General features: G+C 41.5%; 3 protein-coding genes across 11 annotated transcripts in view; 1 reads left to right on the top strand and 2 right to left on the bottom strand.

Annotated features, from left to right (window-relative positions):
- LOC120952887 (uncharacterized protein ZK1073.1) overlaps nt 1-11,158 on the top strand; it is a 42,093-nt gene extending 30,935 nt beyond the window's left edge. For 6 of the 9 annotated variants that reach the window (XM_040372443.2, XM_049605160.1, XM_040372444.2 and 3 more), the window contains exons 3-10: nt 2,180-2,230; nt 3,172-3,235; nt 3,376-3,493; nt 4,105-4,387; nt 5,768-5,779; nt 8,276-8,388; nt 8,477-8,639; nt 8,725-11,158. In XM_040372443.2, coding sequence (XP_040228377.1) covers nt 2,180-2,230; nt 3,172-3,235; nt 3,376-3,493; nt 4,105-4,387; nt 5,768-5,779; nt 8,276-8,388; nt 8,477-8,639; nt 8,725-8,964 — 1,044 coding nt within the window. In that variant the 3' untranslated portion in view covers nt 8,965-11,158. Of the gene's footprint in view, nt 1; nt 397-2,179; nt 2,231-3,171; nt 3,236-3,375; nt 3,494-4,104; nt 4,388-5,767; nt 5,780-8,275; nt 8,389-8,476; nt 8,640-8,724 lie in introns of all 9 variants that reach the window. The other 3 variants (XM_040372446.2, XM_049605161.1, XM_049605162.1) reach the window with 2 other exon arrangements.
- Nucleotides 10,293-13,141, bottom strand: LOC120952884 (tubulin alpha-3 chain-like). Its single transcript, XM_040372439.2, has 7 exons — nt 13,034-13,141; nt 12,728-12,968; nt 12,245-12,665; nt 11,963-12,168; nt 11,691-11,896; nt 11,368-11,617; nt 10,293-11,265 (listed from the first exon to the last, which is right to left on the bottom strand). Exons 1-7 carry the CDS (start codon nt 13,034-13,036, stop codon nt 11,231-11,233), a joined length of 1,362 nt encoding a protein of 453 aa, XP_040228373.2. The 5' UTR covers nt 13,037-13,141; the 3' UTR covers nt 10,293-11,230.
- LOC120952886 (uncharacterized) lies at nt 13,101-14,957 on the bottom strand. The gene is made up of 2 exons (XM_040372440.2): nt 14,570-14,957; nt 13,101-14,500 (listed from the first exon to the last, which is right to left on the bottom strand). The coding sequence occupies exons 1-2, from the start codon at nt 14,752-14,754 to the stop codon at nt 13,360-13,362; spliced, it is 1,326 nt and encodes a 441-aa protein (XP_040228374.2). The 5' UTR covers nt 14,755-14,957; the 3' UTR covers nt 13,101-13,359.
- Nucleotides 14,958-26,611: the final 11,654 nt, after the last annotated feature.

Here is a 26,611-nt window from a genome sequence, read left to right as displayed (position 1 = left end):
GGCACTCCTTAAACTTATTTGTTAAGTGTGTGTGTATATTTGTGTGTTTATCTGTAATGTGGCTGCAAACAAGCACGGTAACACGAGCATTCTGTAGAACTTTCAATCCTAACCCATCGCCCGTCCGGTAAACAGAAGCGCAACAAGTTGAGTTACAACAAAGTGAAACGATAAATAAGAATACAAAAAAATATCATAAAATTGACCCTAAATAAAACAGGGAAGCCAAGGAGCTGTGTGCGAAGTGACCGAGGCGAAAACTTTCCCGTAACGAAGCGCACGGCAGAAAGCGGAGTGGACACGCAGCGACGGCATCAGCGAAAACCGGATCCGCTCGCTTCATAGCATCGTAACGCAGCGTTCGATTTATGTTTGTGCTGCCAAATGGGACGACGGGTAAATGCGAAAAATATGTTTCAAATACCTGTATTACCGTGTGAGCGTGGGTAATCGTACGGTGGGAGGGAGGAAGCGAAGTGAGCAGAGCAGGGAAACGAAAGTGCAAGAATTCTTTTTACAAGCCAGTGAGTTTTTCATGCAAATGAAACAATGCATTCGAGTGGGAATAGCTTTTCCTGTTGCTTTCCAACTAACACACACACACATCGCCTTATCGTACGATATCGTCCAGATGGATCCGGTTGATTTAGCTCATGGATTATTCATCCTTCACCACATACCCAGGGCGGTGCAAATCGGAGTCGCTGAGCTGCCGCACCGGAACGGATCCAATCCGGGCACAATGCGCGAGTAGGAGTTTTCATAAATTTTCAATAGCAGTACCACTCGAGCGAGTGAAATATGGACGGCACTATGTGCATGGGCAAGGAATTGATTCGAGTGACTTAATGGAATTGTGCAAAATCGGCACTACGCAAATGTGTTGGTTTTTTTCTTTTGTAAATGGCAACACAAACAATCTGTATAATGGTGTGGTTCATCAGTGTTAAAGTCTCACATAAACAGATGCCTTTACAGATGCATCTTTAACCGTCAGTGCTGCAAAGCTTTGGCGACAAGAGAGTAGTAGGAAGCAGTATATCTTCATCCGTCATTGTGTTGTGAATTGTACACCGGCAAACAAAGGAAAAAACAGCAGATGAAATTGGAAAACTGGATTTTCTCCAGAGAAATATAGCATTTCGCATGGTAAACAGAAACCATTTGTGATGCCCCTCGTTGACAAGCTGAACTGGGGCATTGAGATTTATCGTTGATTGCACTGTGAATGGATAGTGTCATGGAAAGGCGTGGCAGATGAGCAGAATAGGATTAGGGGGTTCTGCTTTCATTCATGTTTTATGAAGCCTTCTATAGCTTTGCTTTAAAGCTTTATAGAAAAGCAAGTATGTAACGTATTTTAAGCCATACTTTGAAAGGTGATCGAAAGAAGTAATATGGGTCAACCAAGTAACTAGTTCAACAATATAAAAAATTATGAAAGGGAAACTAATTCATTTTTCTTTGGCATCTCTAAACGCAGTTCAATAATCTAATTCAATAGAATTCCTGCACGATTACATTCCACTGAGCGAATGCTTCCATTGAGTTGGAAAACATGACACTGGCAATGTAACATTCATCTCAATACTTGCCGTCCTGATTGTGACAACGTGTGAAACCGGCATCAAGTATCTCGATACAAGATAACTTACCATCCTCTATACCGCATTACTGTATGCAGAGTGCCGGATCCCTTTCGCTCCAGCCTTCCTCCACCATCGGTCGTCTGCAGTGGAGGATGCAATTTGAATGTAATGGCCGCTTGCTGATTGCAATTTTCGATCGATCCATCCCGGCTTGGGCTTGGGTGGGCGGACTCGGACGTGTTTGTATCACGACGAGTGCCTCAATGCAGGGCCGTGTGTATGGGCGGGCTGTGTTTTGTGATGCGATATTGATTTCGTTTGATGAATGTATAAACCCTTCGTTAACGATTATCCATCATGTGATAAGATAATTTCCCCCACGGGTCAACGGGATAATGAAGCGGGAGAGACGCAAGAGAGTTGTAATGCAATTATATTGCCTGGGTGTTGATTAATGTTAACATCGGCTTAAGTTTGACATGTGCGCTGAAGGGTGTAATAAATGTACGAATGAAGTTCGCCGATGCAAGCTTAACGTTTATTTAATAGTGATTTTTGTTCTGTTCCTTTTTTTTTCATTTACCCCACAGCGCTATGCAGTTAATACGGAGAAGAGCGGTGAAATCATCGTCACAGTGCAGGTAAGCTATTAAAAACATTTGTAACTAGTACAAAAAGGACCTCAAACATCATTAAATACCCTTGACTGTAATACAATTAACACTTTAATTTTGACTTCAAAACGTCCAACACTGGAAAACCTATATTTGATTATTGCTTAAGTTTCTATGTTCGAAACCCTCATTCCCATTTCCACTTTCGTTGGAAGCTCGAACTTGCCGATTCAATATCCTTGTTATCATACTGTTCCCTTCCATTGGGACAGGCACTAATTATGTTTACATTGCTGTGAGATAAATAAAATTGATAGAAAAAAAACTTTTTGAGCTTGTTTTTAACCCAAGTTTCTTTATCCCTGCTCAGCGTGATGAAGAAAATTAAAGACAAAACAAGAAACAAAACAGAACAAAAAATAACACGAAAAGCAAACAAATATATTGCTTCGAAAAAGGGCAAATTCTTCCATCGATTGCTTTTCATGAGTCACACAAACTCGGAAACAAAACTTTCCCACGATGACGGGTGAGATAGTTTCCCCAAACCCTACCCTACCTCACTCAGCTTTGTTTAACGGACATCATATTGCTCACATTTCCGAGCGAAAACTTTCCTTCCTACAGTGGCGGAAAACTTTCCTTTCGGGCAGATCTTATACCGTTGATCTGTTGTTTCGCTGTTCCCTTTCTCACTCTCACTGTCTCTGGGCGTTGGTTTCTTCGCCATCACACGTACACTCACTACCGGGGTAACGCCTCTACCCGAACAAACTATGTTAGAAAAGCGCAAAGTGCAAACAGGGAACGGGCAGCGGAACAAAATGAAACTGGATGAATGAATAAACTTGCTCCTAACTTGCTACTTCCCTTTAGATGGAATCGTATTTTTACAACTTTCTTCGTATTGCGTTGCCATTAAAGCCAGCTCGTGTTTCTGTCTGTTCGTTCGTTCTCCCATTTCACAGGGCGATCTTTCACAACAGGAAAAGCGAGCCGTCTTCCTTACCGTGCACGATCTGGGAACGAACCGTAAGTATCCGGGGCGCCAAAAATCAAATGAGCGAAAGCCCATCCATCGTTACTAATGTGTACGTGTGCGTGTCTATATGTTGTACTTTTGTCTTTCTCTTCATTTGCACTTGCCTTCAACCACTTGTTCTGGCGGGTAGATTCATCGTTCGAGGAGTTCGTCAACAGTGCGTGCATGATTGAAATCAAAGAACGGTCGTGCTTTATTCACATCGATGTACCCGGCCATGCGGATAATGCGCCCAATTTGGCCGACTCGTAAGTATACTGACAGGGGTAGGGTGGGGGGGGAAGGGAAGGGAGAGAAGTATCCATATATATCATCTGAATGAAAATGAGCTTAGCAATGAAGAGATTACAAATTAATACTGCAGCTTACGGGGTTTTTGCCTTTTTGCCTGGGATTTACTTGGAAGCTTCCGTTTGATGATGAAATAAATAAGTTATTATAATGGATATGGTTCATTTGTGTGATATGATTGGAGAGTTTTTTTGTGCAAGCGTCCTGGTTTGGCCGTTTGATTCAATATACACCCAAGGTTATGTACAAAGTACCAGGCGCCCTCTTTTCATTGACGTCATTGGCAAATGACGGCGTTTGTCATTTTAATCATTGCTGTTCTAAATTAAAAAAAATGGTAAAAAAGAAAGAAAACATACCTTGCAATATGTTTTGAAACATTAATGCTAGTTTTTAATAATAAATGCAAAAAAATGGACAAAAATGCAAAAAAAAATAATTATTAAATAAATAAGTTACAGAATAGAAAACACATTGAATACTGATTTCTCCAACTAAAACTTTAACATTTTCCTTCTCATAACGCTTTCTCTTTACCTACTATTCCCCACCTGATGACTCCCTAAAGCTTCCAGTTCCCATCGCTGCAGCTGCTGGGCGAAGAGTTGGTCACGGTGCTCGACTTCCTGCACGTAAAGTACGTGATCGGTGTTGGCGAGGGTGCGGGCGCTAACGTGCTGGCCCGGTTCGGCCTCGCCCATCCTTCCCGCTGCCTGGGGCTGATTCTGATCAACGTTACCGGTTCGGCCGCGTCCGTGCTGGACGTGTTTAAGACGAAGTTCATCTCGTGGAAGGGTGACGAAGTGGGCCAGTCGGCCGAGGACTTTCTGCTGTATCACAAGTTTGGCTACGTAAGTATGGAAACGGTAGCTGATTTAGATGGGGATCACACGATACTGTACGATCAAGACGATCGTTGTATCTTTCATGAGCTCAAAAAAAAAAAAAACGCAACGCGTTTTGGGGAAAGTCTACATTATTTTCTATTTTGTTTTGTTTTGAGGGGGAAGTGTAACTTTGTTGATGTCGTCAAGCACGAAATTAGTTTCGCATTTCCGTTTTGGCCACTTTATACGATACAGTTTAAAGTGTTTTTTTTACTTCCATTTTGAATTGGCTTTCGATGTTTTACTAGATGGTTTAGGGAGCGGTGTCGTTAGAGATTACCGTTTTCTTACGATTCATTTTTGTTCTTCGTTCGTGACCGTTTCGGTGTCCAGTGTATTTTTGCACCCGTTTTCAAAAGTAAACCTTTACACGTATGTTTTCATGTTTATCACTGGAGAATAGTGCAATGTTCATACGAATGAACGTGTACGGTTCTCCGCCTAATTGCATATATATAATTATTTTATCCCGTTTAGTCATACGTTATAATAGCAGTCTAAAAAATATTCTTAAATGAGTTAAAAAGTCGTTTAATTATACATTTTACCAAGTGGTTCACTAGTTTTAATGATAAAATGTTGGAAAAAGTATAATGCAAAAGCAGAGTAAGTAATAATCAACAGCCACATATCGATGTATGAGGCATTTGAAAGTATATTCCATAAGAGATGAGATGAGATGAGATGAGAGCAAAAGAAAGCTAAGACTATCTCTGAGAATGTTAATTCTTGGAATAAATATCCTAAAAGCTACTATCTCGATATTAAACAATAACTTCCAATACAATAACCGTTATAGGATGTTAAAACCATTCATCAACAGCAACCAAACTGCATAATGAACGCACCTAATGAACCGTACAATTCATACAAACATACAGTGTTATCAGCATCCAATTATTAAACATAAATGTTTTCCTTTTCTCTTTTTTCTCCCCTCTTCCCCGACGTGTCGTTCATTTACGACGAATGATTTATGATCGGAAACTATTCATTCGGTTTTTTGTTGCGTTTGTATTGCGATTGTGGCAAAAAAACGTTACATTGTACACATTGTGTATGTGTAATGCGGCTCAATTACTACTGAATCGTATCGATTTACATTTCCGCTCTGGAAATGATAATCACAAAACAAAAAATGTCCCCTCAACAATTCAATCGCAATAAAAATGCAAAATCAATGCAACACATCTCTAACACATAAAAAATCAACAAATTAAATACCAAATACCAATTACAACGAATATACTCAACCATGCAACCACGACATCCTCCGCATCCTGCAAAACATCACAATTTATGTTTCGTTCTGCCAACCAAACCCAAAACCAAAATCTCACGCAGGTTTTCTCCGAGGTATTTAGCGTAATCGTGTTGATTGTGTTTTTAGCTAGCTTTGTTATTATGTGCTCCCTATAGCTTCTGTTTTTCACTAGAACCTGCTCGTTAGACTCACTGGGAGGAAGGGCACGCTTTCCTTTGCTCGCTTTGCGTGGCTGATCGTTTACTCTTTGTGTGCACAAAAATGAAAAGATCGTTCTGCTGCACCTTTCAAACGTTACTTAATACTGGTTGAATTTGGTTGTTGGTTTCTTTGTTCGATGTTGTTGCTGTTTAGAGGTAGTTTTATGGGTACGCTGTAAGATTGTTGTTTCAAGGGGATGAAGAAATTCGATATCAAATCGATCACAAATGTTGCGTTATGATGCTACTAACACAAATCTAGTCTGTATATATGAAGGAAAACCTATGGAAAAGACAAAATTAAACTAAGCTAATTTAATTTAAGTTATACATGCGGTCCCCGAGATACACGGTACCTCTTATACGCGGATTCGGAGATACGCGGTTTTTTAAATTCGACAATTCTTCGAGCAAATTGTACTGATTTGACACATCAATTGCAAATTGCCAAATAATTTCCGTTTTGATCGAATGTTTAAAACTATTTCAAAAGTTTTAAAACAGTTATATTCAGTCAGAATCATATCAAATAATTCATAAAGTGACTAAAACCGCCCCCTACTTGCAAAATTACACGAAAATTTGTGATATTTTAGCTGGAAATCACGAGATTCGACTTACGCGGAAATTCGAGATACGCGGTATTTTGCGGCGGTTTTTGGTCCCCATTAACCGTGTATCTCGGGGACCGCCTGTACTAATCGGACTCTAAAATGATTACTCAATTATAGCTTAACTAACTAAAGAAAATGCCTGTATTTTTTTCAGATAATTTCTACTATTTGTTTAAAAGATGTTTCCAAATGAGCGATATTTTATAATTTTAATCTATTTATTTTGTAGTTGTTCTGAATGAAACAAAATGTTTGGAACAAACGTCCATTTGTGTTGAAATTGGTTCACACGTTGTTTAACATATTTGTTGTTTATAAAAAAACTCATCCTAACAAGTTATTCGAAAAAGTTCTTTTCTATGTACTGTCTGTACTCGAGTTACGCGATTATCGTCTTAGGCGGATGCCATAAAAAGAATTGGATAGTTTTTGAAATTATAAGTTATTACGTTATGCAGTATGCTTAAATAACAATAAAATGTGATAGATTCTGACATACTACAGTGATGTTACCGGATTTGATTCGGTAGCTCGGGAACAGGCCAAAATTAACAGACAATTTCCTTCCGTAGTCAAACGGTTGGGTAGGCAAATGTTATGATGATCGAATGGATACAATTTCTAGTACAGGAGAGACCCTCGACATACGATTGTATTTGAGACCGCTGAAAAGTCCCAGAGCAAGGCGTTAGACGAAAAAGATCTATGTTGAAAATCCGTCAATACATCGCATTCCACAATATACACTATTAATACAAACCAGAGACAACCGCGAGATACGCGTTAGTCGAATTTTGAGATTTTCATCCGATTATAGCAAACTCTCGTATAATTCTACTTGAAGTGGTATGTTTTAGATAAACTAGTCAATTAATATGATTTCAACTGAAGTGTGCATTTTGATACCTTTTAAAATATTTTTTGAAGTTCGAAAAAAGTGTTATTTTAAGGAATTGATGTATCAAATTAAAACAATTTGCTATAAAAACTGACAAATTTTGATAATACAATTAGGATACAGGCGTACACCTATATTCGTGTAGCGTTACTTTGTTAATGATCGTATATCGGGGAATACCTGAATAGTGTGTTTAAACTAAATTAATTTCCTGGAAATTCGAGGCGAAATCAAAAATAAAATCTTTTAATTGATGCAAACCAACAACTGTAAACTGCCAAACTCAAAATCGTCGTTTCAATTAATAATCGTAGCTCGGATCGTTCGTATATCGTGGGTCTCCTGTATATGTTTTAATAACATATTTCAAAATGAAATATATATAAACAATTTTATGATATAAGTAATGTTAACATTAAGCTTATGCGTTATGTATCAAGTTAATGGGATTAGTATAAGACAAATTCCTAGCAAAATTGTTGACATACTTGAGCCAATTGTTAATTGACAATCAGAAGAAAATGTGTCTCAGTAGAGCAAAGCAATGAACAATCTCTGCTGGAGCGTAACATGGGACCTAGCGAGGTGTAGCTGTTTACTGTAGCTCACGAATGAAATCGTTGCAGCCCTTCACGTTAAATGTTGTGTTATGTGTGTTTAGCTCGTTTAGCCGTTGTTGCCTTATTGCTGCCCGTTTCTTACACTTCCTGCTCTGTCCTGTAGCGCCTCCTAAATGATCACTCGATCGTTCTATCCTCCTCGATCGAGTGCAATACGATCATTGTAAAGGTATCCTTTTCTTTAATTACTCTTTTTTTCTGACTCTCCTTCCGTTCACGTTCGATTGAAAACCTGAAACTCATCACGGCAATGCAGCAACTGGTGGGCGACAACCCGGACAAGGAGAAGATTGTGTCCGAGTTCCAGAGCCGTCTGCACAGTTCGCTGAACAGCAAAAATCTAAAGCAATACGTCAAAGCATTTATGTCGTAAGTACAAGCGGAAGCGACGGAGCAGTTCCGTTCGGGGTGATTGTGATGCACGGGTACACGCTTATCTTTTGCTTTTCATATGCAGGCGCAAAGATTTGCCCCTGAAGAATTGCAAGGTCGATTGTCTGCTGATTACCGGCATCATGAGCCCGTACGCCAGCGTTGTCGAGAAGCTGTACAAGGATTTGAACAAGGAGAAGGTTACGCTGCTGAAGGTGGAACGTGCTGGTGACGTGTTGGCGGACGCTGTAAGTGCAAACCACTGTCCGCACTGCGAACAGGTTAACGAATTGAAAAAGTTATATCTCATATTCACACTATTACTAATTGCAGCCCGCCAAGGTGGCCCAGTCCATTCTGCTGTTCTGCAAGGGCCAGGGCCTGCTGACGTCGGTTGCTATGCCCGGTGTCGACCGGAACCGTGCGTTCTCGACCAGCTCCAGCGGCTCGACCGAAGGATCGACGGGCGCACGGCGCCTGTCCCGTGGCATGTCCATGGAGGACTACGACAAGCCCAACATCCGGCGGCTCAGCGTCACGATCAACGAACAGCTGCCCCCGATCAAGAAATAGAACGATCTGTGCCGGTCGGGTAACAACGGGCCGGAATTCGACGAGGAAGTGCCGGACGAAGCGGAGGAACAGTAAGGGCGCAGGTTTTGTTTCCCCCACCTCCCCGGCAAAGCTTACCAATTTGTTCGATGATGTTTCTCTACTGCGACCGTTTCGCAGTAAGTGGTTTAGAGAGAAAAAGAGAAAACAGAGAGAGAGAGAGAGAGAGAGAGAGAGAGAGAGAGAGAGAGTATGTGTATCCCGATGATAGGTGGAAAATGATATCCAATTTCGCTGAACGTTCGAATTTGCAACATACAAGAAACCAGAAACAAAACCACCATTTAAAGAAAAAAACATAAACAAAACCAACGTCAGACGATATCTACTTCCTTGCATATATCTAGCGTAGTGAACGATGTATTCAAGTATAGCAACATTTAGCGCATGAACAAGCACGTACTGTTAGCTCGTGGAAAATATTTTTATCTAAATGTAGAGCCACAGAATAGGCAAAATAAAAAACAAAACAAAACCAAAACGAAACCTTTGTAACCTCAAACACTGAACACTAAAAGCGTTTTTAACGAATCGGCTCCCAAACAAACTCTCTGACTGTTGCTTTTCTACAGACCGAGGGTACGTGTGCACCATCATCAAATTGGTTGCTCTTGTTGCACAATTTCCACCAAAACAAACATTGTCTTGCCGGAAGGGCGCTCAGGACCGGACAGCCGAATGGGAGTCACTTCGAGCATCATTTCGCTCCCAAACTTCTCGGCGAAGCTGAGCGAATTCAGATTTTGTATGAGGGCACTACTGCTGCCACTACCATTGCTGCTTCTATTTGATAGCGAGATATATTCGATAGGGTATCGATCGATTTGTATGATTTCTAGAGAGCCTATATATATACACACAAACCCCTTACAAACTCCTTATTGATATACAGCAGGTGTATACACTCACACACAACTATTTAAAAATTAGCCAGCTCTGGTGGAGAAGACGGCTGAACAAGTGGAATGAAGCAACGTATAATTAACTCGTAACACATATATACATGTAGCAAGTAGAGCGATGGAGCAGCACCGTTTTCATAATCATAATTGAAAGAAAAGTCTTCAGCAGAGAAGCAACAAAGTACGAGAACAACTCATTAAAACTATACACAAAAAAGTATATACAAAAAGCCTATATACCTATATTTTGTCTCTTTTTACCCTGAACCAAATACGATGGCGAGAAGGTGGCGGAGAGGAAGCCAAGAGTGGCCAACATTTAACCACACATAACAAAGACAGCAAAACGAAGCTTGGAAAGGGGGGGGGGGGGGGGGCTAGAGCGTGTAAGTCTTTCTAAGTATTCTTTTACTGTGTTGAAAGTGAAAAAGGAAGCAAACGGAAAAGAATGAATGTGGAAAAAGGTATAAAAAAAAAAGATTGCAAACAAACAGAACACATTGATTAACAAGCCAATATAAACTAAATATGCCAACAGAAGTAGATGAAGCTAATAAAAAAAACAAAACAAAAAACAAATGAAATCGTTAAAAATGCAAAATTGAAGACCTTTAACAGGTAGGAAAAGAATACACAAAAAACTGCATCGGAAAATGCTAATTTACGCGCATTAGCCAGTCTTCTCCTAGAGGGAGCCATTGTCTAGCGTTGAGCGTTTAGGCTTTCGTTGCACGAGCGCAATAACCAAGCCGCTTTGATCGTCTAGTTGCGTATTGTGATCATTAGGCAGGCTACCGAGCTGAGGAGCTAGGCACAAACAGCATGTGTTCTATTGGTTTTTTAGTTTTAATCATTCAGGTTGATGCGCGCCATGCGTCACTTGCTCCGAAGGCAAGGAGGCAAATAAGGAGGCTACCTTTGAGCGAAAAACGTTGCGAAACTTCTGCACCGTGGACCGGTACTGGATGCCGCCATTGGCTAACATGCGTAGAAGCTGCAACAATTAGAAAGCCGACCGGAGCGGTTGAATGAATAATGGTCGCAAATTATTGGTAGAGGATTCGTAGTCCTCCTCAAAAAAAAGAAAGAAAAAGAAAACAAAAAACAACCGCCATTTGCATCTTATAACTAATACCACCATTAATCATGCGAAACGATTAAATGCGTGCGCGTCAGAACGCCCAAACACGCCCTCTAAACGCAAATATTAGTACATATATCTTACTTAGTGAATATAGTTGCCGAAAACCGTGCACGCGTGTGTGTGTGTGTTTGTTGTCATTTTTATCTTTTCCGAAACGAAATAGTTTGATTTGGTTGATTTGCTAAAATTCAGACACGTCACTGGACACTCCACTATCTGCGAAAAGAGAGAAATTAAAAGGAAAAAATCAAACGATTAGATGAAGCCTTTCAGCTGCAGCTCAATCGATAAACTACTGCCGGACGCAACCAGACGAACCTGCCTCCCGATAGTCCATCTCGAGGCAGGCGAGATTTTCGCGAGCCTCACTAAACTCCTGCATCTCCATGCCCTCCCCGACGAACCAGTGCACGAACGCACGCTTCCGGTACATGATGTCGAACTTTTCGTCGATGTTGCTCCACGCGTCCGAGATGGCGGTAGTGGAGGCGAGCATCGTTACGCACCGTCGGACCGGCGCTAGATCGCCATTGGGGGCCATTTTCGGAGGCATTGCGTTAATGCCAATCTGCAGGCGAAAACAAAAAAGCGAAACTTCCACATTACTAGCTCCTGCTCCTCACTGCGTGTGCAATGCTAACCTTGAACCCGGTGGGACACCAATCGACGAACCGCACACTGCGCGTGGCCTTGATACTTGCAATGGCTTCGTTAATGTCTTTCGGAAGTATGTGCCCTCGGTAGAGCAGGCAGCAGGCCATGTATTTGCCCCGTCCGGGCGACCCGCACCGGACCATCTGGCAGGCGGGTTCGAACAGCTGCTTCGTCATTGCGCCGATATCATAGTCTGGATTGGGTGAGAAGCACATTCATTACACGGCTGACGGTGGAAACCCTGCTACGCAAGACTCACTTTCATGGTTAACATTTTCACAGGTAATGATGGGTGCGAAAGAAATCAGTGGAAAGTGTAGCCTCGGGTAAGGGACGAGATTGGTCTGGAACTCGCTCATGTCTACGTTGAGATCGCCCCCGAAGCGAAGCGAGGCCGTCACACCGGAAACAACCTGACCGATCAGCTGATTAAGGTTCGCATAGCTGGGCCGTTCGATGGAAAGCCTAGAATGGAAGCGGATGGGAAGTTTCATTCAAAATTTAAACTTATTTCCTTTAGAAGAATCCTAAATCCGTCCACCTGGAACTGCAAATGCTGAAGATCGCTTGGTTGTCCATCATAAACGAACACTCCATGCTGTTCATGCTGCGGTGCGTCATCAGCACGGTGTTGTACGGTTCGACGACGCTCGTGCACAGGTATGGGGAAGGATAGACGGAAAACGAGAGGCGAGTCTTCCGCGGGAACTCTTCCTCAAGCTGCTGCAGCAGATGTGCCGTCACACCGGATCCTGTGCCTCCTCCAAACGAGTGGTACAGCAGCATGCCCTGTAAGTTGTCCGCGTCCTCTGCCATTTGCCGAATGGCTTCGGTTGCTCCGACAAGCGTGCGGTGGGATAGGCTGTAGTATCCGCGGGCATAGTTGTTGGCCGCATCTTCCTTACCGCGGACGAGATAGTCCGGGTTAAACAGTTCACCGATATCAGCCGCTTGCAGTTGGTCTGTTGGGACAGAGAGAAAGAAATTGCATAAAATGGTAAGAGCAAGAATGCGTTTAACCCACCAATCACCATCGGTTCCGTGTCGATAAAGACGGCCCGCGGGACGTAGCGCCCTTCACCGTTCTCGGAATAAAATGCAGGACACGCGTGGAACTGTGTGTCGCATCCGTCCGCCATCTCTGCCATCCGTTGGCCATCCATCCCAATGCCGTGCTCCAGGCCGTACTGGGTCCAGATTGCTTCACCCATCTGCACACCGGCCTGTCCGAGGTGGATGCTCATCGTTTCACGGTTGCGTCTTGGCTGCGTTAAGAATTGTTATTAATTATACAGCAGCATTTGCGTTGCATTTGTTTATAATTTTATACCATTTGTTATTGTATGTTTTCTGTTTACAATTTTTTTTAATTTTCACTTGATAAATTTAGAACATCCTTATCGTTGCACGGGAAATTTGTTTATTGTTTAAGTTGAAGGTTTACAAAACCACGACTACTTTGATGATTACCCCTATGTAATGGTATGATTACTAGATTTATTGACTGTTTTGAAATAAATGCACTTTGACGTGATATAAAAATTATAAAATATAAAAATTATGACGTGATATAAAAAAAAAGCATTTTAGCTGACGTTGCTGTATAAATTGATTAAACAAATTATTGAAAAAAGTAAATCATTCTGCAAGCGTGATCTACCCCTTCACGATCTCAAAATATCCCTTGCTGCTGGCATGTCGCAACACTCCCACCAGCCTTTTGTCTACCTCCTCTCCACCGCACACCAGCGTCCAGTGGGCCAGCTCTTTCGAGTGTACGTCTCGCGCGAAATGGTGCGCCAACTGTTCGCACTCCTCCTCCGGGCACATCATCCAGGGTAGAAAGTGTAACGTCACAATCACCCCGTACATGGCATGACGCTTGAAATGTTCCAAAAAAGGCTCGAGCCGATACGGATCCAGTAGACCATCCTCTTGTGGTACTTTTAAAATTGCGGCCAGACTTTCCAGCAGTGCGGTATGATATTCCAGTACGACCGCATCCCAGCACCGGTTGCGCATCTCCTCCGTCATGCTCATGTACATATAAAACGTCAGATCGATAACGGGCGTTGCGTAGCGATTTTCCTGAAAGTCGAACATCTTTAGCTCGACCGGCTTGCCAGCGCCATCCGTACGGAACAGCACATTGTTGCGGTTGTAGTCACCGTGCAGTATGACCGAGAATGTCTCATCCTTACGAAGTAAATCCTGCATCAGACTGATTGGCGTTGTACCGTACCGCTGGCGTAGATTGTTCATGTCCCGCTTGAACGCTTCACTATCCAGCTGCTCGGGATGATCGTCCAGATACTTGTACAGCCTGTTTGCGCCCAGCTTTAGCAGCACATCGTAGCTGGTGAACGTTTTATCTCCTGACACAAAGTCCAGCGGAGCAATGCCTTCGATTAGGGAGGACAATCGGGCATCGTTGCGGAGACGCATGGCGTAGGTGCACGCGTGAAACGATGCTATATGACGTGCCATTAAGCGCAGATGTTCCTCCTCCAGATCCAGCCGGGGTCCCGCTTTGTAGCCCAGCGGAGAGATATTCTCCAACACGAGGATGGTTTCGTACTGGTCGCTGTAGGTTGGAAAGTGACCCGCCTCACCGTAGTACACCCTCGGACACCAGTCTCCCGCTAGGCCGGTTTCGGTTAGGAGTTCTTGGAACACGGGCAGCACCTTCGTGTAGATGTAGATTTCATTGGTGAATTGTGTTTTGCCCATGGACGATTCCCGGAACTCGTCGCTACCCTTCATCACCTTCACCATTAGTTTCAACGTTTGCACGACACTGGAATAACAAAACTATGTTTGAATAATGCTTGTTTTCCCTTTTTTAAGATGAATTCATATCACTTACGTTCCATCGTTGCTTTCGTACCTAAACGAAAGCTTGTGAATCGTCGACATAAAACCATCCAAATGATCTGGCGTTGATAGTTGAACATCGGAAATCTTACCCTCGCCATCAAGTTCTGGGCAGTAGTGAAGAATTTTTCGTGGCAGCTCTTCGGTGAGGAAAGATGTTTTCCTATCCTTGGTCATGATTTGGCCGGTTTAAAACAACAAAACAAAGACCCGCTCGCTGTGAAACAACTAGAACAATTGCCGTGCAAAATGGTCGAATTGGATGTCGAGATAAGCGGTGGTCTTCGTGTTATTTTACTATTTTTATGTGCTGCTTTTCGGCAATGATAGCAATGTCCGGTGTTATCAGTTTGTTGATTCACAATTGAATGGTTTGTTGTTGTTTGGATTCAGAGTGACCAGAAATACCGATTTATCTGTATTCCTACCGATTTTTTATATGCCTACCGATTCACAGATGACCGCCCTAAAACTACCGATTTTCAATTTATCCTACCGAAAATCACAGATATTTGATTTTTCAGTCGTTTAAGCTTAATCTGTGGCGCTTGGAATGATATTTCAAGGATTGTTAACCACATTTGTTACTTAACGCGCTGATGCATTGTTTGCCTGGCACTTTTTATCCGTAAAAATTTAATGTTCATAATAAGTAGAAAATTTCATTTGCGTGGATTCCGAAAATTTCTCGCCAAAGAAAGTCATTTAAATTTGAATTTGATTCTCGCTGTCGGCAGTTAAAGCTTACCCGACAGACAAAGAGAATGAAATTTTCAGGCGAGGGGAAGGTACCCAAGTGCCACAAATCCACTAAACGGCCACTAAACGGCTTCTAAACGACTCAAGTTCTCTACCTAAACGGAATATAGAAAGACTTCGTTTAGCAGACGGCAAACGACTCATGCATTCTAAAAATAGCGAAAAAGCTGGTGGCGCTCTCTGTTGGTGGGATACCCCAACCAGTTGAGCTTCATCGCTTGGAGGAGAGCTTTCTCATTTCCTCTGTACTGTTTTATGGTTTCGCATTGAAGTTATGCATCGCTAGAATTAGAACGGCAATAAACAATCGTATGTTTAAATACTAAACTCCAACCGAAACCACCAGTACTGAAGCATGTGAGATTTGAGTAATGGTCATTGGTGTTGATACCCACGTATCTGACCACACGACCATTCATATAGATTTTTGCTCAGAAAGTTTAAAGACTATATAGGTCATGATAAGATGAAACTTCCCAAGTGCCACAAATCCACTAAACGGCCACTAAACGGCTTCTAAACGACTCAAGTTCTCTACCTAAACGGAATATAGAAAGACTTCGTTTAGCAGACGGCAAACGACTCATACATTCTAAAAATAGCGAAAAAGCTGGTGGCGCTCTCTGTTGGTGGGATACCCCAACCAGTTGAGCTTCATCGCTTGGAGGAGAGCTTTCTCATTTCCTCTGTACTGTTGTATGGTTTCGCATTGAAGTTATGCATCGCTAGAATTAGAACGGCGATACGATTGTTTAAATACTAAACTCCAACCGAAACCACCAGTACTGAAGCAAGTGAGATTTGAGTAATGGTCGTTGGTGTTGATACCCACGTATCTGACCACACGAACATTCATATAGATTTTTGCTCAGAAAGTTAAAAGACTATATAGGTCATGATAAGATGAAACTTGCCGAAACACATTGCAAGAAAAGGATAGCAATATAATAATCAGTTTTAATACGCCATCTATTGATCAAACCAATGAAGCTGTGGAGCTTTCATTTTTTTTCTATGGATATTCAATTTTCCAGTTGTTTAAGCTTAATCTGTGGCGCTTGGGTAGAAACACACGGTGGGGGTCCGGCCCAAGATCGGATCCGAAGTCCGTTGTTTTGGGCTGATAATTAATGAATGGCGGATGGAGCGCTACCACAGGGAGAATGCGCTCTCTTGCACATTCTTCTTCTTCATTTGGCACAACAGTCGCTGCCGGTCAAGGCCTGCCTGTACCCACTAGTGAAGTGGGCTTGGCTTTCAGTGACTTATTGGTACCATAGCAGGATAGTCAGTCCTACCTATGGGGGGTCGGTCTATTCGGGGCTTGAACCCACGACGGGCATGTTGTTAAGTCGTTCGATTTGATGACTGTACCACCAGACCGGCGCTCTCTTGCATGCCTTTAAAGTACACGAGGCGCTCTCACTGAAAAAACGCTCGCTCGCGCTGTTTCATTGTATTTTCCTCATACCCCTTCCTTTCCGTTTCTTCCCGAATAAGCTGCACTAGTGCGAGCGAGACACCGATACCACCATGCCGCTGCGAGAAAACCAAACTGAGCGCGCAGGCTGAAAGTGAACGCACACATTCACACATGTGTAATTGTGTGAGTGCAAAAACTGTGTGGAAACCAAAACACGCTCGCAGCTCTGCGTTTTTCCAACCGTTTTTTTTTCGTGTTTTTCCAACCGTCTCCCCCTGCTTCTACATGCCCCTCGTCTGAAAGTCGCACACTTTTTCATTCTCTTTGCTAGCAGGATAATCATTAAAATAATTGATTAAATTTAAATTGTTGCGTTCTGAACAGTGCTCCTGCCGAAATCTGCCAATATAATCTGGTCACACTGGCCCGCAGGGCAAAAGCTCGCTCGAAAGGTCAACAACCGTCGCAAAACGTCAAAAACGACCGTCGCCAGCGCCTCGAAATCGTTGCGAGTTTCGCTCGCTGGCGACGCCGGTTTTGACGTTTTGCGACGGTTTTGCGACGGTGGCCGCCAAAAGCTCGCCTTGTCCTGTGGGCAAAGTGACCAGAAATACCGATGTATATAAAATTATGTTTGAAGGAAAAATTTTCAATTTTTTGTAATCATTGAACGATGAAACTCAGCCAAACAATCAAATCAATCTTAATAATCCAGCGAAAATCAAATTACAGCACGTACGATAAAATCGTATCCAATGGAGCACTGCAGTGGCCCTAAGCGGTCGCGTGGAGCCTCAAGAAAAAGAACTTGCCACCACTGAGAAAAAAGAATAAGCATCTTAGTTATTCTTTGGTTTAGAATTCCTAGTTACATTTTCAGATCAACACTTCAGAAAGACCTTCATTTGTGTAACCGCTGAACCAAATCTAATCCATATCCTAAGTAAAGGATGCATATTCTTTTGAAATGGAACTTTAATTTTGCGCATTAGTCCCCCCCCCCCCCCAATCACGCGTAACACTTCTTTCGCTTTCACTTCTTTCAACTCGAGTTAAGTTTCGAGTTTTAACCTACCGAAAACTACCGATAAAATTTTGATGCGCCTACCGAAAACCGCCAAAATAATCTGGCCACACTGGTAGAAACCACAGTTCATCATGTGCCACAGTTGATCAATGTTAATTACAACAGCGACATCTATGTGTGGAACTTTTAATTACACTAAGAGGTTCTAACGGTCGAATATTTGAAAAAAGGTTGTTGTTGACAAAAAGTGCCACCAAAAAGATCGATAATAACATGCAAGAAGCGTTCTGATGCAGTCTTGCATAATGTTCCTTTCATTTAATATGTAATGTTATATGTAAGCTTTCTTAGATTTATAGTTTACTATTTAAGTTTTATTTGATTACTTCAAGAAAAGTCGACTTATCGTCGGCAAGTCGAGATAATGAATGTTTTCCAATTTTGTGTGAATTCGTTCCATAATCAAAATATCGCTGCAAGCATATTTTTAATTGCTGTGACTTTCACACCTTGACTACAGTTTCTGATTCATGTAAACTCCCGATCTCTAACCAGTCCTCTTTCACCTGATCTAGTTAACGAATTGGCTTTGCTTGCCTACTGAACCTTCATTTCCCATTAAAAAACTATCAATTAATATTTTTATTATTTTTAAACTGTCTACAAAATTAAGATTTTTACACAACTAGCACGTCAAATAAAATATATTGTGAGAGATTATTAGATTAGAGATTAAAGATATTTTATTTCGCATGATCGTGCAACACAATGAAAACGTGCTTTTGAGAGTAAGATCGTTTCTTTCTTTCGATATCGTTGCACGTTGATTAGTCTTAGGAATTCTATAAAATCAAGTGACTTATTCTATATCTGTAAACAGACTTTTACAAACCAATTATGCCTATAAGGACATTCCAGACAGGAATCTATACCCTTTCGACACTGTAATAGGTCTGCTCGATCAATGTTTGCCGTTTCGTTCGCGCAAACTTTCCTTCAGAAACAATGCAAACACTCAAAAAAGGGTTCACACAAATGGCATACATTAACGGCAATAAATTTATATTAATGTGATATATGGCACCCGCTTAAGGTCGGGGCAAATTGGGTGAGTTTGTCGTTTTTTTGCCCACGCTTTCTCTCTCTCTTCACTTCCTATTGCCTACTGACCTGTCTGCCCTGCGATGTGCGCTGCTGATGTCTTTGCGACAACTTCATTCACAGCGGATTGAAGTGGAAAATACGAATCAGCAGCAACCGGGTCGAGCATTTGCATACAAGATTAGACCTGTATCTGTTGAGCTATGTGTTCCTCGCCGTTCAATTCCCACCCGATTTCAATTGGCCTCGGTTTCTAGCGCCAAAAAAACGGACTTTTTTCCAGGAAAATAACCAGCCTAGGGAATAAAAAATCCCATCCTGCCTGCTATCGCACTTAACGCAGCCGTTTTGCACTACGGCATCGGATCGGTTTCGTTCCGTGTCGCATGATTTATGGGACAGCTTAAATGCCGACCATAAATCCACCGACCACAACAATCGACAATATTGGCACGCATGTGATCGGAACGGGTCGACAATTGAGCGCGCAGGAAATTGAGATACCCGACCGTGTTCCTTCCTTCCGGTGCATTTGGCTCTTCTCCCTCCCATTCCCTTCAGATATCGCTGGGAGCTGGGAACAACCGGAAGAAGGTACCGTTCCGGTTCAATTTGTCTGCCAATCGGTTCGTTTGGTCGGCCGGTCACAAACCACTTCCAAAACACAAATCGTCTCCCTTTATGATGTCTAATCTCTCGGTTCCGGAGGAGGTGTTTTTTTCTTCGTTGGTGTGTATGTGTGTGTGAGTTGTCGATTTATGCACACCCTCGAAAACCGGAAACCCTTAAGCTCGTAGATGAAGGTTGTCCGTTACGCATGGTCAACAGTTCGGTTCTAGATTACACACACACACACACACTCACACATACACGAGACAGAGCAGCACAGATCAACAGCTCGACATGCGAGCGGATGTTCGGACACTCGGTGCTCGCTGCTCGTTACACGTTAATTTTGATTCGGCACCCACACACCGACCGTACATCAAACTCCACATGCTGGGGTTTGATGTGGGGAGACAGACCGTCCCGTGGGAAATTAATTGAAGTGTAATTCCTGTGGTTCCGTCTCCATCGGGTGCGCATTGAAGCGGGAACACATTGGCACGACTTTTTTAAACGTGTGTGAAAGCTAACATGTGAATGAAGCTAAGAGGAAAGGTCAGTTAGGAGATGGATATTAGAAGATATGTAAAAAAAAAATTCTGTCATGGCATGCTATACTTTCATTAGGAGAATTTATCAATTTACTGAACATTATTCACCAAATATTGGAGTATCGTTCTTCAAAGAAAATGTAATTATTTTCATCATCCAAAACACGAACAAGAGATTGTATTGCTTATTTATGTAGAGGTTTCAATAAAGCTGCAAACATTTAGGAAAACATATCGATATGCATTCACAGACAGGTTCATTTCTATGGTTGGGCATCAACTTGGGCGATAACGTTATCGTTATTTAGACACTGGATGATTTTGACAAATATATGATTGACATAGAGTTTAGGCAGACAATTAACCTTAAAAGGATCAGTGCTAAGTTGACACCAGGACGGAAAGTAACTAAAATGACAACTTAACATATTAATAAACAGAATTGAATAAAAACATATTATCATATTTTAGATAAATATTTTCCTTGATTTTCAATAAATATTTACCTTGAGTGGGATCGATAAGGATATATTTCAACAGCATTAAACTGCCAAAATTCCATTTTTATACAAATTAAGCAAAATTCTTATTCTTATTCACAATCAGGTACTGGATCCAGAATTCAGAGTTACTGGAACATATTCCGGAACAATTTCAGCTTTAATCCTGTCTCAATTGCAGTACCATTATGAGTTTAACATTAGTTCCAGGATCGGTAAGGGTTGAGGTTCAGTTCCAAGGCAGGTCAGGTATGTGGGCAGTGAACAGTTCCTTTACTGGTTTGGGATTAGTATCCGTTCCAGGACAAGCTAAGGTTTCGTGATCAGTATTAATTTAGGATAAGTCCAAGGACTGGTATGGGTATCAGGATCAGGATTCAGTATACGATACCGGATGTGGCTACGTTTCGTTTCGGTATCGAATTGAATTATTGAATTTACTCGCAATTTGAATTATTTCCCATTGTTTGTATTAGTGTTGGCCGTTCCGGTCCGAACCTAGTAAAAAAGTTCCGTTCTTTATGTAGGCCGTTCCGTTCCGATCCTTTATACAAAATCGTTCCGTTCCGTTCATTCCGTTCTTTCCGTTCGTTCCGTTCCGTTCCGTTCATTCCGTTCTTTCCGTTCATTCCGTTCCGTTCATTCCGTTCTTTCCGTTCTTTCCGTTCTTTCCGTTCGTTCCGTTCCGTTCCGTTCATTCCGTTCTTTCCGTTCATTCCGTTCCGTTCAATTCGTTCTTTCTGTTCACTCCGTTCCGTTCCGGTCTTTGCCGCTTCAATATTGTTAACAAGGTGCTATCGTTCGTGCGTTCCGTTCTTTGAAAAAAACCGGCTTTGTCCGGCTGTTGCTTGCTGCATGCAAGATAACTGTTCACTCCTTCTCGCATACAGTATGTGTTGCCTGTGCACTCTCCCATGCTCACAGGAATATTCATCGCACTTCGTCGCGTATCGTTTACAAAAATCGTGATAAGCGAAGCCGAATGATGTTGCATTTGGTATTATGGTGCAATTTATAACATCTATTATACTTTTTGTTATAATTTAGCTTGTTTTAACTATACAAATAATTATTATAAAATTAAAATCTGTACTCATATGGCAGAACAGATTGGAAAAGATGTATTATAATATGCGAGTATCAACAACGAAAAATAAAATGTATTTATTTTTTATGCCACGATATCCACTTGATCTTGGCACTTGGCATGTTTCCAATATTTGGCCATTCGATTCGAAGCATTCTGTTCCATTCGACAACCGTTTGAGTGCCGTGATCTTGTAAACGATTTATGTGAATAAAACTATTTGTTTTAAATAGTAAGTGATTTTCAAATAATTAGTCAATCTCGTGATATAATCGTCAACTCGTACCACTCAATAACATCGGCATGGGTAAAAGTCTCGAATGGATCGTGCCCCCATACGCTGGGATGATTATCCTGCTATGGGCATTTAATAAGTTACTGATAGCCAAGCCTATTAGTGGTACAGGAAGGCTTTGATGCTTTATATTAGCACAGCTGGTACAGCTTACTGGGCATAGGTTGAACCCATCTAGATTTGGTGTCAGATATGATTTCAGATTGAAGAAACGCCTTTTCATGTCCTGTAACAAGTAACAAAATCTCCCCCCCCCCCCCTCCCCTCTGGATGACAGTTTGGCTTCTAAGCTTTGGGTCGGTTCTAGTGATGAGAATAGTTCCGAAAATTGAGGAACGGAACGAACCTGCCAATCTGGAGAAAAAGAACGGAACGCGGAACGCAGGTTCAAGGGAACGCAGGATGATCTGCCATGGTTACGCTTTTTTCAGTTGCTCACTTTATATATGGTTAACTTGAAAGTATTCATTGAATATTGTGTATTATATTTTTTGTGCAGTAATCACACAGTTTCAATTAAAACAAAGCTAAATAATAGTTTACTGAATGTGTAATACTATTATTCTTCTAAAATATAAACGCTTAACTTAAGCAGCCCGCAATACAGTTCCTTTTTCATTAAAAGGTTAAGGCATTTTGTTGTTTTTGTTTTTACTAAAATTAATCATTATTCCCTTTTTATACTTCTAAATAAAGAAGTAAATCAGAAATTTGTTGCAATGCATATGAAATTTTGATGCAAAATCAAAAAGCTTACAAGTTTAATCGGCTTTTTAAATTTCGTATGGTCTAAATTACACTACACTGATTGAATTAATATTTCTTAATAGAAGCAGATAGCATCGAATAACATTGGTTTATATAAAATACATAGACTGTTAAGTTGTTTCTGTAGGGTTGACATTATACTGTACGGTGAACTACCCGTGTGAAAGTGTCCGGTAGAGCACTTAAATTGTCCATAAGAATAGCGCTGTTTCACGGGGCGATAAACAGCGTTAAATAAATTATTGCGGAAGGCTTAACGTGTCATGCACCCTCAATATTGAGTTGCAAATAGAAGATCTCAGGTAAAAATTCAAACGAGTTCATTGGAGATGCATGCGCAACGAAGCAGCTTAGCACCAGACACATAGCAATTCATTGACTACCACAATGCAGTCCAAATAACGCACCTATACTGATAACATCCATATGGCAGAAAAGAAACAATTCATTCATTGCGCTTACCGCTAAAGCAGGATTGTCTCTTTAAATTTTGGCGATTAGCTTCCCACCCACAATTCTCTATCCTTCTCTGGCTTCACGGCTCAGGTGTTGTACCGTTATCTCTTTGACTGAGAGAGTATGGCTTGCGCTGTTATCACTCACATAGACATAATGTGTGTGTGTGTCCATACTAGAAAGAAGCAAAAGAGAAGAGAACGCCGTTCTTTACCGGAACGAAAAGAACGCTGAGAGAAACAGGTTCAGATTTTACCTGCTTCCTTTGTACGTACCAAATCGGCCCATCGTATGAAAGAGAGCAGATGATCGTGCGTTCCAGACTGGATCGAAAAGAACGCTGAGAGAAACAGGTTTAAATTGAACCGGCAAACCGGCTCATCAATACAAAGAGAGTAGAATGTCGTGCGTTCTAGGCCGGATCGCAAAGAGCACAGAGAGCAACCGGCCGTGCACAGATCGCCGAGAACGCTGAGAGCAGCCGGTTCAAATCGGATCGATAAGATCGTTGATAACAGTCGGTTCAGGTCGGATCGCAAAGAACGTTGGGAGTAACAGGTTCAGTTTGAACCTGCTTGGGTTAAAAATAAGGATCGCGGTCCGGATGCTTGCATGCTGGAACGGATCGCACCTGGCAGGTTCGGAACGCAACGCGCATCACTAGTCGGTTCTTTTGCACCCAGGTTCACGTTCCGTTCTTTTTGAAAAATGAACTAGTTCCGTTCCGTTCCTTTTTTTTAACGAAATTCCCAACACTAGTTTGTATGTATTATTTATAATGCTGCATTTATACCACGCGCTATGGTTGAGTTATCGAAAACAAACATACCATTCGAAGATGAAAAACATGAACCAAAAAAAAAAACAAACAGCAGTAAGTTCAAAGGTAAAATTATATGCTTGCTGTGTAATGCAACAGCAACAGCAACTCCTACAAGCTGATATGTTACACCATGCAATTAGTTTGCCTTCCAACACCTTTAAAGGTGTGAAACAGTGTGTGTGGGTAGTGTTTGTATACGAATGCACAAAAAAACATTAACAAATAGGAATCCATTTGAAATTCCACATCAAACGTAAAAAAGGGAATAGTAGTACTAAGCCCTTTCCAACAATGGCATTGCGAAACGATTGAAATTGCCCGTTTGCGTTAAAAACTAATTGTTCCAAATTGGCAGGTTATTATGGTGATTTATTGTAGCTGGTGTTATCACCTTCATCTGCCGAGCGAAAATAACAAAAAAAAAAACGTTACTAATGAACCGCAAAACATGTTTGCCTACCTGGAGCAGTATAACGAGCATGTTGTTAGTGTTGCATTTCGATTTAATTGATCAATGCGGTTTGCTGCTCCGGGGTGGATCAAACGTCCAATAGTAGCTAGGGAAGGGGAGCGCATTAAATGTGGTTTTGTGATGATATATCTATTGCAGCTTTTGTGACGGATAGTGTACACAAACAGACAATGCATTTTAAATTGTTATTGTTATGTTCATGTGTTATAGTTTTTCTTTCAACAATAAATTATCACTTTGTTAATTTCGTTCGTTCGTCGTTTCAATTTACTAGCTATGTTGCTTTTTGCAGCAGCACACGCTTATGTGACAGTTGAGCTTAAATTTTAAAACATAGAAATAGGTTGCTTTATCACTGCTAGACGGATAAGTCGTACTTTTATGTATTTCTAACGTTACAGGGTTTTCCAAGTCAGTTTTGAATGTAAACACTGTTATTCACTGCATGCTAGATGTTTTTCAACAGCTGTAAAATGGTGTATTTGCTTCAAAATGAAATTTCAGTTTCAACACATGATTTTCTACACATAACAAAGAACTGTCAAACTCAATTCAGCTTGAGTCGTGTAGAAAATCATGCTGTAAAAATGATGTTGATGGAATGTCAGATCGAAGTGGAACAACATTATGCATGCGGTTAACAACAATGTTTTCATTCGAAACTGACTTGGAAAACCCTGTGAAAAGACTAATTTTTAGTTTTAAGTTAGAATCTACAATTTATTTAATTGACCATTCGAACCGCACACTAAGACCGTCACCAGCTAAGAGAGCTGCAGTTTCTCTCCAGCTCGTTGATCACCCCGATATTCTCCTCTTCGTCATCTTCGGCTTCGTTTATCTGATCGGTCGCGCTCGTTGTCGTTGTCCGCCTCCTTAGTATTAGTAGCCGCATTACCAGCCGAAATCGTTGCGGCCAAGCCAAGGTCGCTACGCCTGTATTCACATCGTTCAACGGTGGTTGACACTGAACTTTTCGCTCTTGCTATGATCAAAACTGGTACCTTACACTGCAGTGAAGCCACGCGTTTGTGACTCAAATGAAGATCGAACTATGCTCAAGCCATATTGTAGCAACATTTTCATCTCTGAACATTTTAATGCCTTTGCGATTGAAAGCATGATACAGCTTTATCGTATCGGAATTTGCCTATTGTGGTCAGTTTTTAAAACCCCTGTTAGAAAACGAAGCGGAAAATAATTAAGTGCCGAACACGTTAAAGGTTTTTTGTTATACTTTAGCTGTTGCCAAAAAATTAGTCTGTTTATTCCGCCGGTTCGTTTACAATAATGCCAGAATTTGTCTTTCAAAACCGTTTTATCGTTTTTCACCTAGATTTTTCTCCCTTTTTCCTATCTCTTTTTCTCCTAAACAATTCCTAACGCTAATGTCGACAGGTCGTTGGAACCCTTCTATCATGCTGTTGTAAGGTTCCAACAACCCCAATTCAACGTACTGTGGAGCTCATAGGATAAGCTCACTAATCTAAGAAAAGATAATAACAAGCAGGAATTGGCATGCACGGAAGATTGTGTTGTTTTATTAAGTTTAGATTTACGATTGAATTGAAAGAGAACAATAGAGTCAAAGTATCTAAAAAATGACGATAAAAAAAAGATTCAACCTTATCCGGATTTCGAATGTCTCGGTAATAATGGAGTTGTCCTTGTGATATTCCACAGATTATATCCATGCCTACCTTAATATTCACTCATTTTATGATAAATAAAAACTGCTGAATAATTATGGTACATTTGAAAAATTGAGCCAACCAACTGTAAGCTAATAAACCAACAACCGAACAGTAATTACCTCTCAATACCGATGACCGACTGGTACAATGCCGAACATGGAGTTAATGTGAAGTTATTGAGCCGTCTTTTCGCGCTAATATATGAGAATTAAATAACAATCATAAGAAACATGCTACCATCTCCCCCCCATCCCAGACTTTCCCCATCCCCACCACAAACTTTTGGCTAAATATTTACCTGCCCCAACCATTACGCCTTCCATCCCATCCCTTCCCATCCCAGCCTTCCCCCAGGAGCTAACTTGCACCGACCCGGCCTGATGGTGGTCCGATCCGCAGAAGCAACAGCTCTCGGGGGCATCCGTTAATCAACCGGAACGCACGTATGTTTGCGGAAAAAGTTACTCCAAGA

Source organism: Anopheles coluzzii, chromosome 2, assembly GCF_943734685.1.
Source record: "Anopheles coluzzii chromosome 2, AcolN3, whole genome shotgun sequence".
NCBI lineage: Eukaryota > Metazoa > Arthropoda > Insecta > Diptera > Culicidae > Anopheles > Anopheles coluzzii.
The sequence above is the reverse complement of the archived record's forward strand: the minus strand, read 5'-3'. Positions and strand labels throughout refer to the sequence as shown.